Source organism: Dendrobium catenatum, unplaced genomic scaffold (assembly GCF_001605985.2).
Source record: "Dendrobium catenatum unplaced genomic scaffold, ASM160598v2 fragScaff_scaffold_96, whole genome shotgun sequence".
Classification (NCBI taxonomy): Eukaryota; Viridiplantae; Streptophyta; class Magnoliopsida; order Asparagales; family Orchidaceae; genus Dendrobium; species Dendrobium catenatum.
The window spans coordinates 37,960-51,347 of NW_021318558.1; the positions used below are offsets into that span (position 1 = coordinate 37,960).

The following is a 13,388-nucleotide window of genomic DNA, read 5'->3' on the forward strand; positions in this document are numbered from 1 at the left end:
TATAATAATCATTTTTATTTAATTTGTGTAGTACGAACAATGACTGTGATTGACTTTTCTTATCTTAGTTGTTCTTTGATTTAAAATTTTAAAATATTTCTTTTTAATATTATGAAATTATTATTGTATTTGCAATTGATTTAAAATTCTTTTCTCTTTCAACTCTTTTAGTTTATCTATAAAAACCTTTCATTTCAAGATGTATTTCCCTTTTTCTTGTTGTCAAAAGAGGGAGTTTGAATATTGTTTGATGATTGATATATGTATGTAATGTTTATTGTATGTATATTTTGAATGTCTTGAGAGAGTGGGTGTATGTTTGTTTATGTATGTTTTTGAAAGTCTTAAGAGAATGGGTGTATGTTTGTTTGTTCGAGTTTATATTTGTGTTATTATTAGAGTTTGTGTAGTTGTTCAGAGTTTTTTTTTCTTTAAGAGTTTGTGTTTTTGTTCGAGTTATTTTTTATTTGGAAAGAGTTCATGTTTTGGTTCAAGTAGTTTTTTTTTTTTTTTTGGGGAAAACCATGAAGGGGATTACACGTTAATTATAGGAAAATAGTACATGGCCCTTAAAGGGGGCTTAAGCTTCTAATGCTCAAAAGAGCTACAAGATTATAAAAAAAAACATATGAGCTCAAGATCCCTACTGGGCAAAAAAACATTAACACCTAGGTACATGCTACAGTGCATAAGTAAGAGCACCCAAAAAGAATGAAGACTGCAAAAGCAGCAATAAGCTCTAGCTTCATATCCAAAAAAAACAATACCACGATCACCTGCACTGATTAAATACTACAAAAAATCTGAAATCCATAAGAGCAATAGCACAAGAAATGATAATCTATAAAAGTTAGAAAATACCACCAATTATATTTATTACAGATAGAAAAAGGCCAACAGGAACCAATTCCCAACGACCAAACATTATCAGTCGACTAACCCGAGCAAACAAAATAATCCTTATGAATAATGATAACATAACCAAAATAAATGGGAGAAGGATCAACACAATTTTTATCCTAAAAAAATGGCCAGAGAAAAAACTAATAAGAAACCAACCAGAAGATAGGGGATACAAGAAACATAGCTCATAATATAGCCGCCACCATCACAATTTGAACCCCAAAGCTGCTCAATTCTGAACCCATAAAAGTCAAGGTAGCAGAGAAAGGAAACCGATCCAAACTCACCAACATTAAAATAACAGACCGCACCCACCACAGTACAAGGACCAACCACATCCAGCACAACCAACGACAGGCCCCCAACTAGTAATCAGCGAAGATATATTGTCTAGCAACCACTCATTAAGGATACCCCATAGACCAAGAATAATTAAGATGGTCCAATAAATATAGCAATCAAGACTCCAAAAATCTCCATCCAGTAGCCACCCAAACCAGAAACTCGAAAGCTCCAAGAAATCACAAAAGCTAGGTTGGTCAAAAAGACACAATCACATGTAAGAGCCTCTCCAACAAACCAAGAAATTACAAATGGGAATAGAAGAGCAGCCAAGACTCCAAAAATCCCCATACATTAGACACCCAAAATAGAAACCAGATATCTCGAAGATGTCATAAAACTTGGGTCAGTCAAAAGGACACAACCTCTGGTAAAAAGCTCTTGACCAAACCAAGCAATTACAAATGGGAATAGAAGAGAAACCAAGGGGATAAAATTCAAGACCTTTAATATACCCATGAAGATAAAAAGTAATGCAAGTGAAACATGCCCAAGCAAACAACCAAAAAAACTAATAGCACCACAAAACTAAACTGTTCGAGTAATTTTTTGATTTGGTGTCTTTTATATTTTTAGGTTTATTGTTTTTTATCTTCATGGGCATCCCTTATTATTTAGTTGGTCATTCATTTAGGGGGAGCTAGGACGAAAAATTATTTTGAATGTTAACTCAAATAAAAATTATTTTACCATCATAAAAAGGTAGATATTATTGCAACTTAATTTTTATAACTATGTTTTTATATGATGTGTGTTTTTTATAATTCCCAAATATGATTGTATTGACTACTGTTTCTCCTAATATATATTAAAAATACTGCATTTTTTATTTGTGTGTACTAACATTTCAAAGAAATTATACTCCAAATTGTTGAAGACTTCAAGTCAGATTAGATTAGGTTTTACTATTTTACAAGTCTATAATTTTTATACTTTTCTTGATTCTGAGAGTGTGATTATAATTGGGTAATCATGCACACACACACTGGGGGAGTTTAAAATTTTGAAAAATTTTAAAAAACTAATCGTAATGTACGATTTTAGATGGTACGGGATGATTTGGGTTAAGTGTTCCTCTATAAAGCAGTTATTCAAACCACATTGGAAAATTTTTCGAAGTCTTATTCATACTGTATGAAGTTAGCTTCGTACATACACCTTCAAAAGTATAAAATAGATCTGTACAAGTTCATCCTGACGAACTCTTAATTTTTTCTTAACAGTTCATACTATACTATCCTAGGTTGGTACAGACGACATCCAGAGTACGAAATAAAAGCATATCTTTTTGTCCAAATGAATATGTAAAATTTTTAACTATTTGTAATGTAATATCATAGGCTCATATAGATGACTTCTACAGTATGAAATGGTTGAGTCCATTTTTATACCAAATAATATAGTGTTTGATTAAAATAGATCATACTGTAAGATATGGATTTCATACAGTATGTTATTCAGGGTATGAAAATGGTTCATACTGAATCGTATCGGGCGAATCTGTTCAATTTTGAACTGATAGTACTGTACGATGCCAGTTCATACATAGGTCAACCAGACTACAAAATTGGTTTATGTTGGATCGTATGAGTAAATTTTGAACTATTCATATGTACATTTATTGATCATATTGTATGATCAAGCAATATGATCAAGGATGGTCAAAATTGAAAATTTCAATTTTTTGGATCATTTTTCATGTCCTTCATATATAAGGTCCTAGAAACTAACTGTGGATGAATCTATCTTTGTATTTTATTTAGGAGAAAATGTGAGAGTGTTTTGGGAGAGTGTTTGAGAGAGAGTTCTTGCAAGTAGATCAGTGTGAAGGGTTCACAAGGTTATTCAAAAGTGAGAATCTCTTCGTAAGTATGGAAAATCTCTACCTTACTTCTTTGAAGATGCTCAAAAGAAGATCTTTGGAGAGGAATCGATTCTTAACTGACACATAGATTGTATAAAAAGAGAATGATTCTCTACCAACACTTGGAGAGTGTGAAAGGATGACAGTTTTCTTCCAACACTTGGAGAGTGTGAATGTTTGATGGTACTCTTCCAACACTTAGAGGGTGTAAAAGGATGATGGTACTCTTCCACACTAGGGATTAGTGGAAGATAGGGTAATTGTAAAGGCTTATCCTAAAGAGGGAGTCTTCAGGGAGTGGATGTAGGTCTAGTTGACTGAACCACTATAAATTTCATGTTTTTATTTTACTACATTTTTATTTTTCTACACGTTTAAATTTTTGTGTTTGAAAATTTTTAAATTCATAAAAATTTTAATTATGCAAAAAATTAAAATTTATTTTTTATAAAAAGATTACAAGAGATTTTTAAAATAACTAATTAACCCCACCCCCCTTCTTAGTTGACCTTAGGAAAATTACAATAGGTCTAACAACCTATATAGACTTTACACTAAATACACTTACAATGCCTTTGGAGAAAGCTGAAATAGAGAGATTCAAAAACCTAAAAAATCAATTATGTCATTAAATATCATCCAGTATTATCATGTACGATCATCCTATATGAGTAGTTCAAAATAGACATTTTTATCAATATGAATTGTGTTGTCCGGTACGATCAGTTCAAGAGTATATACTAATCATCCAAGATAGTTTTGTGATCATCCAAGATGATTAGTTAAAAAATTTATGGTTTTTGTCTTGTATGATTGTAGGTCATCCAATGCATCTTCTCGATCATCCAGTATGATATTGCCTTAGAAGATCAGATTGAATAAATTAACCATAATTAGTCCCATAATAATTGGATCAATTAAGGCATGGTTTTCTTAGATCATACAGTACAATTTATATCATCTTTGATGATTAAAAAAAAAATTAAATCTTAAATTCTTGCCTAAATTATGATTGGTGGCTATTTTTTATGATTATAACTAATCATCCTACACGATCTAAATTATCTAGTACGATTAGCAAGATGAGTTGATTATATAGTGTGATATAAATCATACAATATATAGAGCTCAAAATTTAAACTTCTAGTTTTGACTCAATCTCACTCCCCCTGAGTATGTGTGTGCATGGTCACCAAGTTAGAATACACCCTTATCAAATTTGACTCAAGAAATAAAAAATACATCAATGAAAATTATTAAAATCATTACAGCATAACCAATTCTACCCAATCTTAAGCCTTGAATCTTCATTGGATGGTGCATGGTATTCCTAAATGTTAGTATACACATAAAATATATACATTACAAATACTAGGGAACATAAGGATATGAGCCACAGTGTTTGTTAACAGAAAAAATATAAACTCATGAGCTCGAGTTGCAACAAGTTTGACCCCTAATTTCAAATTATACTTGGGATCTTTCCAATGAGATTTAGGATTTGTGTTTTAGTGTGTTAATTGTATATAGTCTAGGGAGTTTAGAGCCACTAATTTCACCCCCATCCAAGCCTAGGGTAGCAACTTAAGGATTTTCTAAGGTGACTTAGAGGTTGCCTTAGGAGGTTTGGTTAGCCACCTTTGGGTGCTCAATTGAGCCCAAATTCATAGGTATTGGACCTTGAGTACAAATGATCTCATTGTCTAAAGTTCAATAGATTTAGGTTCCCATTTGGTCCATCAACTAGAAACCACAAATTCCACCATTAGATTTGAACTAAAACATTAATTAATTCATTACAAATTCATATTAAATCCAAAAAACTCATATAGACACTCTAACTGACCTTAATTAGAGTCTCAACCCATGCAAAATAAAAACCCCATCAGATAACCTTTAATTTAAACATAATTTAAATTTTAGGGAAAATGAATAATCAATTCATTTAATTAATTAAAAATATTTAAAAATTCCAAAAAAAAATCCTAAATGATTTTAAACATCCCATTAGGTCATTCATTACCTTTTGGGATGATTCCAAGAGGTTTGGGATTGATTTGGATCAAAATCTAAAAATCTCCATTATTAAGGCAATTTTATAAAATTCTAAAAATACATGAACTTTAGAAAATAACCAATAATTAAAAAAAAATCCAATTTAATCAAACTCAGATCCATTCAAATCTAATTAAAATTTAATATTTTTTTAAATATCAAACCTCCAAATTTTAGTCAAAGTCAAAAAGTTAACTTTCCGATCAACCATAGTTCAAAACTAGGTTCAAACATTGACAAATCATAAATTTTTATAGAATTCTTCAAATCCAAATAAGAAATAGTCTAATTACTCATCCTGACATCTAATAAATGTTAAAAGTATTAAACATACAAAATTAACTTTAAGTTAAGAAGTTAACTTTGAACCCCCTTAATTGAAGTATGTAGATAACTCCAAAAACATTTAAAATTTAGTAATTCACTTAAAAATCTAAAAACCTAAATCTAATCATTCAAATCAATCAACCAATCCCTCAAAACATAACAAGCATTCCAGATATGAAGTTTTTAGGATGGACTACCTCGGGCTTCAGGGATAAGTGTCCTAAGGAGGCTTCATATGCTAGCCTAATGTTACAACACCATAAACATTTATCAAGTTTTTAGGATGGACTAACTCAAGCTATAAGGCTAAGTGTCCTAAGGAGGCCTAGTCCTCAAGCTTTATGTTACAACATCATGAACTAGTTGGTGGCAAATTAAATTAATCTTTAACATGAACAACTAAAAAATTAAATTAAAATATTACAACCCTTAATTTTCAACCAATTAAACTATTAAACCATTAAATTTTAACTAAAATAAGCCTTAACACATCAATATTTAAACATTATCCAAATTTCCTCTTTCAACATTTAACAAAACGAACACTAGACAACATGAACAAATTGCCTAGCATAAGATCTTCCCCACCCACTTGGCCTTCAGCACACACTTTAGTTGTCTTGCTAGAAAAACCAACTCTAGTCTAGACTAGGATGGTGTATACCTTACCAATTGTATGATGAGTGTTTTGAGTTTTTCTTGCATGTTGTGATTGAAAATTGATTGAGGTGTATGTTTACTTTATTATAATCTATGAATTGGCATGATTAGTGATAGTTTACCCTTCGTTTGGACAATTCTAGTTCCTCAACAAAATTTTTGTAGGTGGCCACGCTTGTGCTGGACAATAAAAATGGGGCTAAATTAAAAATGATTATAACTGTTACTGGCATTTCAACTACATAACCCTTAAATGAATAAGACCGTGGCCAAGTATGTTTATTTATTTAATTCAATATATATATATATATATGTGTGTGTGTGTGCTGTGTGTGTGTGTGTGTGTGTGTGTGTGTGTGTGTGGATTTATTATTGATTATTAAAATGCTTAGGATAACCCTGTATTGGAGAGTTAATTATTTTATCTTTGTATAATTTATTAATTTATTTAAAGTTAATAAAGCTGTGAAATTTGGGTCTTTGGAGTTGGGATATAGGTATCCAAGAGGAAAGAATACCACTCAAGGGGATAGTCCTTCTCCATTTTGGGAACCCAATTTTAGATCATTTTTAATACCTAAAGTAAAAAGAATAATACCCCCTCGGGGGAAGAGTTTTCTTTTTAATTTAACTTTAGCATATGATAATCCAAGGGAGCACAAGATGAGGAAGGAGGGAGTTAAAGGCAGAGAGTATCCACTTCAAAGTCACTTAATATACTCCTAGTTTAGAATTTAGTTTGCTGGTTAGTGTAGCGTCTATCTTTTACTTTCTAATAATTTCCAGTTGTGATAATCATGCTTTTGGGCCTATGGCATTATTTAATTGATATAATTTTACTAATGTATTTGATTTTATATTTGAGTATGATAGGATTATCTACTTTTTCTAATTTTTTTATTGATTTAATTTAGGTCATTTTTTTTTAGCCCTGGACTTGATTCAGAAGGCTTCGTTGGGGGCACGTATAAACTTTCTTCTACTTTAAAATTAAAAAAAAAAAATGAAAAACTTTTTTTTTTTTTTTTTTTTAATTTAGGCCAACATAGAAACTCTAATGATCTAAGAAGTAAGAATGAGACTCTTGGGAGTCTTTTTTTTTAAAGAATGCTAAAAATGCATAGAAAGGGAAAACAAAGCCTAATTACAAACTACTAAATGTGAGGAATTTTTACACACTCTTCCTTTACCATGTTACAAAAGGAAGACGGTAATCTTTCTCACATAACAAATCCCAAATAAAAGAAGAAGAAAAAGCATGATTAGCACAAAAATCAGCTAATCTATTACAACTACGTTTCACCCAATGAAAAATCACATTATTTACCTCATTAAGAAAGAAAGAATCTTCAATCACCAATCTTCTATCCATATTCTTCGGTATACTGTGCACGTTATGAAGAACATCAATAACATTCTTATTGTCACCTTCTACTACAATGCCTTCAACTCCATGAAATCTGCCCTATAAAACTTCCTTCAAATCTGTAATGGCTGCCATCTCCAATTGGGCTATGTCCCAATGCATCTTCTTTCTCCCAAACGCAAGTAAGAACCTTCCTTTGCAATCCCTTACAATTCCTCCAATACCAGCCTTATAATTTCCCTTTAGAGATGCATCGATGTTGATCTTGATCCAACAAGGGGGAGGACGTTGCCATTTATCAAAAACAGCCCAAAGGACTAATTAACAACCCAGTTACCCGATTGAATAATATGAGAACGATCCTGGCTAATAAAACTGAGAATGGATATAACAATAAACACATTGCTTTCTTCAGGATTTTCATGCTTAACATTGTTCCTATGGTTCCAAACAAACCAAATAACAGTAAAATACATTTTTATCAAGATCAAATTACCATTTTTGTGCGGCTTGAGATCCGCCAAACATTCACACCATCCACTATAAACAGGAATTTGAAATCCCCACCCTCTCAGCACATCCAGCACCTTTCGCAATTTGCAACAGTAGGTAGTAATATGATTGCAATCTTCCACTACATCACAGCCTAATGGAAATAGTGAATCATCAGCAAGTTTCCTTTTACTGAGGAATTCAGCGTTAGGCAAAGCATCTGATAAGAGCCGCCATAAGAACATCTCAAGCCTAGCATTCAGCTTCAATTTATATACCAATTTGAATGGAACAACCCCACCCAGGTTCTTATACCTTTCTTCCATAATTAGAACCGAGGTAGACTTCCTAGACATATTAAACTTCAGCTCCATACTATCTCCAGACAGACAGGGACAAATCTGAACCTTACATATGAGATCTACAAGATCAGTCCCAAAGAACTGCCTGAGTTTCATCCGATCCCAGCTGCCACCCGTGATGAAACAATCCAGGGTAACATCTTCTCCTCAAATATAGCAACAAAAGTAGGCCATCTGATTAGAGCTTTGTCCAGAATCCATATGTCCTTCAGCACACTAATTTTAGTTCCATTAGCCACTTTCTATCTAACAAGTTCCCTGGTAGCATTCCACCTTGAAAACAGGATCTTCCATGTGCTGGAACTCCTTCCATACAGCCGATAATTCCACCAACTTTCCCCATACTTAGCATTGAGTTGTCTGCTTAACAAAGAATCAGGATTATGAATCAACTTCCAAGAAAATTTAGCTCTCATAGCATCCCTTCTTTCCACAGCTGATTGAACACCCCAACCTCCATACTCTTTCGGCTTACAAACATGATCCCAAGCCAAGTAATGAAGACCTCTCTTTCCATCACATTTATTCCATATGAAATCTCTACAAATCTTATAAAACTCCAATAAAGTACTCATTGGAATAAGAGAATGAGTCATGGTAAAAATCGGAAGGGAAAGAAAAACATATTTAACCAAAACCATCCTACCAGCAAAGGAGACAAACCTGTTTCCCCAAGCATTGATTTTTTTACAGGATTTATCCAATAAACACTGAAAACCAGCCTTCCTTAAATGTCTCAAAGCCAACTTAATGCCCAAATACTCAAACTCATCAACAAGCTTAATACCCATGAATCTGGAAATCTGACTTCTTATCCTCCTGTCCACCAAATTACCACACACCAAAGAAGATTTATGGTAATTAATATTTTGCCCAGTCCACTTACAACAATCTTCCAATATCTTTCTCACTTTCTTCATAATGTTCCCTTTAGCTTCGAAAATCAACAAAATATCATCTGCAAACAACAGATGGGAAATCTTCTGAGCATTAGTAGACATTCTAATACCCACCTCATTGCCCCTACTACAAAATGCGTTGGAAAGAAGTTGTGAGCAAAGAATAAACTGAAAGGGTGACAAAGGACACCCTTGGAGAAAGCTACTCTTCCCTTCAATCCACCCAGAATTAGATCCATTAATCACAATAGAAAATCTTGGATTAATAATACAATCCATTACCTAATGAACAAACCTGGAAGGGAAACCCAATTCAATCAACATTCTCTCCAAAGTAGCCCAACACATGCTATCATATGCTTGTTCCATGTCCACCTTGATTGCCAAGAATCCATTGCTTGCTTTAGAAAACCTTAGCTTATTGAAAACTTCCTGAGCTAGAAGAAGATGATTAGAGATAGACCTACCCTTCACAAAAGCCGCTTGTTCTTCAGAGCTGGGCATAATCTCCACCTTTCTGTTGAGCAAGATTTTAGAAACAATTTTATAAATCAAAATTCATAAACTGATAGGAAGGTATGCTGAGGGAATATTAGGATTAGAAGATTTAGGAATCAGCACAACTAATGTGTCTTTCCAATTCCTATTCATCGAACCAGTTCTGAAAAACTGTTGTACAGCCCGCACTACATCCACTCTAATGATCTTCCAAAAAGCTTTGAAAAAAGAATAGGAAATCCCATCAAAGCCCGGAGCTCTGTTATTTCCCAAATTCAAAATAACTTCACTGATTTCAGCTTCATTCAATTCTCTGTTCTGCATTTCCTTATCACTGTTCAGCAAGGAAGTCCACGGTTTTGGCCATCCAGTAAAGCTGCAGGACCTAGATTCCCATTTCACCTGAAAAAATCTCATGAATTCCTCCTCAATCGATCCTGGATCATCTGACAACTCCCCATTAGCATCCTTTACTTGAGAAATCCAATTGTTATTCCTCCTAGCATTGGTAAAAGAATGGAAAATTTTGGTATTTGCATCACCATCTTTAACCCATTTAGCTTTAGCTCTTTGCCTCCACCAAGTATTGAGATTATTCAGCACAACATTTAATTCTTTAACTTTAGCTTTAAGTAACCACTGTTTAGCCTATTCCAACCATCCAAGCTTTGATTCTTCATCTTGTAAAACCAGAATTTCAGGTTTCAATTTGTCTTTCTCCAAAGAGAAGTTCTTCAATCTAGCCTTGCTCCAATAAAATAAGTCTTTCAATGTCTTCTTACATTTTTTATTAAGAACCTCCATGCCATCCCCCAAAAAAGGTCTCTTCCACCTACTAGAGACAATATACTCAGCAGTCTTAAAAGAAAGCCAAGTATCTTCAAACTTTATGACACTTCTACCTTTACAAGACATCTCAAACATCTTAAGAACAATTGGACAATGGTCCGATGCAACTCTAGCAAGATGTTTAACCACTGTGATTTGAATTTTGTTTAAGGCCAAGGTATTAAGAATACACCTATCAAGCCTTTCCAAAATCCTCCCTCCACCACTCTTATTATTGCACCAAGTATACCTTGGTCCCACAAAACCAACTTCATGATAATCATTCTCATTCATGAATTTCATCATGTCCAAGGAGCCTTGATTAGTTTTAAATCTCCTACCACCCTTCTTATCCTCTTGTGACAAAATACAATTAAAATCCCCTCCAACAATAGAAGGAATATCTCTATTGGAAGACTCCTGAACAACCTCCCAAAGATGCCTCCTCTTCACTGTCTCTTTGCTAGCATAAACAGTAGAAACCATCCAAACACCTTTATTGAAAACATTAAGATCACCAATAACACATTGATCTGAAGTTTTCAAAACAGAAAAGGATGCCAAATCTGACTTCCACAGTACCATAATACCACCAGAATGGCCTTCAGAAGGAAGAATGAAATAATCCCAACCAAGCTCCATCATTATTACAAACAAATCCTTCTCCATAGAAGAAATTGTAGTTTCAAGCAACCCTACAAAGAAAATTTTATAGTCTTTAACAATCTCCTTTAAGTACATGAAAGCCTCCCTCTTTTTGGCTCCCCTACAATTCCAAAAAATAATGGATTCCATTAAATTTGTTTGGGGGAAGAGCCCCCACCTTTCTTCTTTGAACCACCATCCACACATCTACCTCCTGAGCTAATTTTCATTGGTCCCAAAGCTCTAAGCTCTTTAGCAAGCTTACGCTTCACCAAATCTCCACTGGAACCAGCTTCTTTTTCTAACCTTCCAACAAACAAAATTCCCTCACATCCCTTATCACCTTCAGCAGTAATAGGTCTTCCAGATACAGTATTAACCCCTGCACTACCACTTCCACTAGATACTTTTTTAACACAAGCATCCTCCATCCCATCCTCTTCCACCCCATCCAACACAACAAATTTATTTAAACAAACAGGAACAACAGGGTTAATAGCAGCAGGAAACATACCAATGATCTTAGATGGCTCCTCGGACGATCCAGCAATCTCTTCAGCAGAATTAATCACCAATTTTGAATCCCTTCCACTAGAATTATTTCCCACCTCATCAAGAATTTCTCCTTCCTCCAAATGAGTATCAGCAACAAAGTCTTCCACCTTGTCACTATTTCCATTATCTGGAGTAATTTTCCCAATCAAATCATCATGTGCTCCATCCCTTTTCACCCATTGTTTCTTCACAGTAAATGGTTTTTCCTATTGGGTAACCGATTTCCTATTTACTTTCTTCTTAACCACGTGATCTGACTTTTCTTCCTAAATCTCTCCCATCTCCTTATCTCCCCTGGATATTTCCATGTTCAAATCAACTTCAGAATTCCCATATGCCTTCAATCTGCAATCATGTTTGAGGTGACCCACCATACCACATCCATAGCAAAGAGTAGAAATCTTTTCATATTCAAATCTTTGATAGAATTTTCCAGCGATAATTTCAACCCAAGTTCCTGGAGGAAGATACTGGTCCATTCTGGCCCTAACACAGATTCTGGAAAACTCTCTCTTCCCCCATTGAAACATATTTCCATCCATCATCAAAGGTTTAACAATGGAAGAAGCTATACGTTCCACATTCACTTCATCCCAGCACTTTAAGGGCAGATATGGCATTCTAATCCATATAGGGGATGTTAATCCTTTCAAGGAAAGAGTTCAAAACTGTAAAGACCACTTCTCCATCCCCACAATAGAGCCATTAACAAACCACGGCCCTCCCGATAAAACACCTTCCATCATCTCAGTTAACTCAAAGGAGTATAAAAACCATCCCCTCCCCAACGTAGTAAAATAGAATTTCCCAAATAACTTCCACTGCCTCCTGATTTCCCACGCTACTACATGAGAAGGAATCTCCTTGCTAAATACTTTGATAACCAACGAATTCCTAAGCTTCTAAGAATTCGCAACCTCATTATCTTCAACCAATTTCACAGTCTTACCATCCTTAGCAAATACCTGATCCTCTTCCTTGAAATTCAACCTGATATAAGGCTTCCTTTTCCACGGATTCCCCACTAACTCAGCCAACTCCTTTACAGGAAATTTATCATCTATCTTGTTCACCAACTTTGAACCTCCAGAATCCAGACTCGGTAAGAATTGAACATTCCTATTAACAGAAGTATCAACATTCGCATTTATCCCATGGCCTAAACCAGAGATTGCATTTGAATTGTCGAACATGTTAACATAAATATTCATTTCTGATGAAGTCACCCCCAAATTCATAGAGTTGCCTTCAGGAATTTTATTTAAAAACAAAGGTGAGACATTAGCTTCATTACCAACAATTTCCTTCCCTTTACCTTCTACAAACACAACTTTCTTGGACAAATCCATACCTCCATCCTTAATAATCAATTACCGTGCGGGACGATCACCAGCATCTTCCCCAGACATTATACGTCTAACACCACCCAGATCTTGATCACAAGAATCCCCTTTAACAAACTTACCATCAATCAACCTCGAAGCCGAACGGTGACCATCCAACGAGTTCAGCATGACAGAACCTTTGCCAGGGTAAAATCCAGTACCTCCCCCTACATCAGGTGGCTGGCGGCCATCCATTACCACCGGAAA

At 34.4% G+C, this 13,388-nt stretch overlaps 1 protein-coding gene across 1 annotated transcript; it reads right to left on the reverse strand.

Annotated features, from left to right (window-relative positions):
- Nucleotides 1–8,613: 8,613 nt before the first annotated feature.
- Nucleotides 8,614–12,416, reverse strand: LOC110098732. The gene is made up of 6 exons (XM_020825643.2): nucleotides 12,117–12,416; nucleotides 11,420–12,002; nucleotides 10,427–11,291; nucleotides 9,941–10,342; nucleotides 9,566–9,787; nucleotides 8,614–9,394 (listed from the first exon to the last, which is right to left on the reverse strand). The coding sequence occupies exons 1-6, from the start codon at nucleotides 12,414–12,416 to the stop codon at nucleotides 8,614–8,616; spliced, it is 3,153 nt and encodes a 1,050-aa protein (XP_020681302.2).
- Between the last annotated feature and the right edge of the window lie 972 nt (nucleotides 12,417–13,388).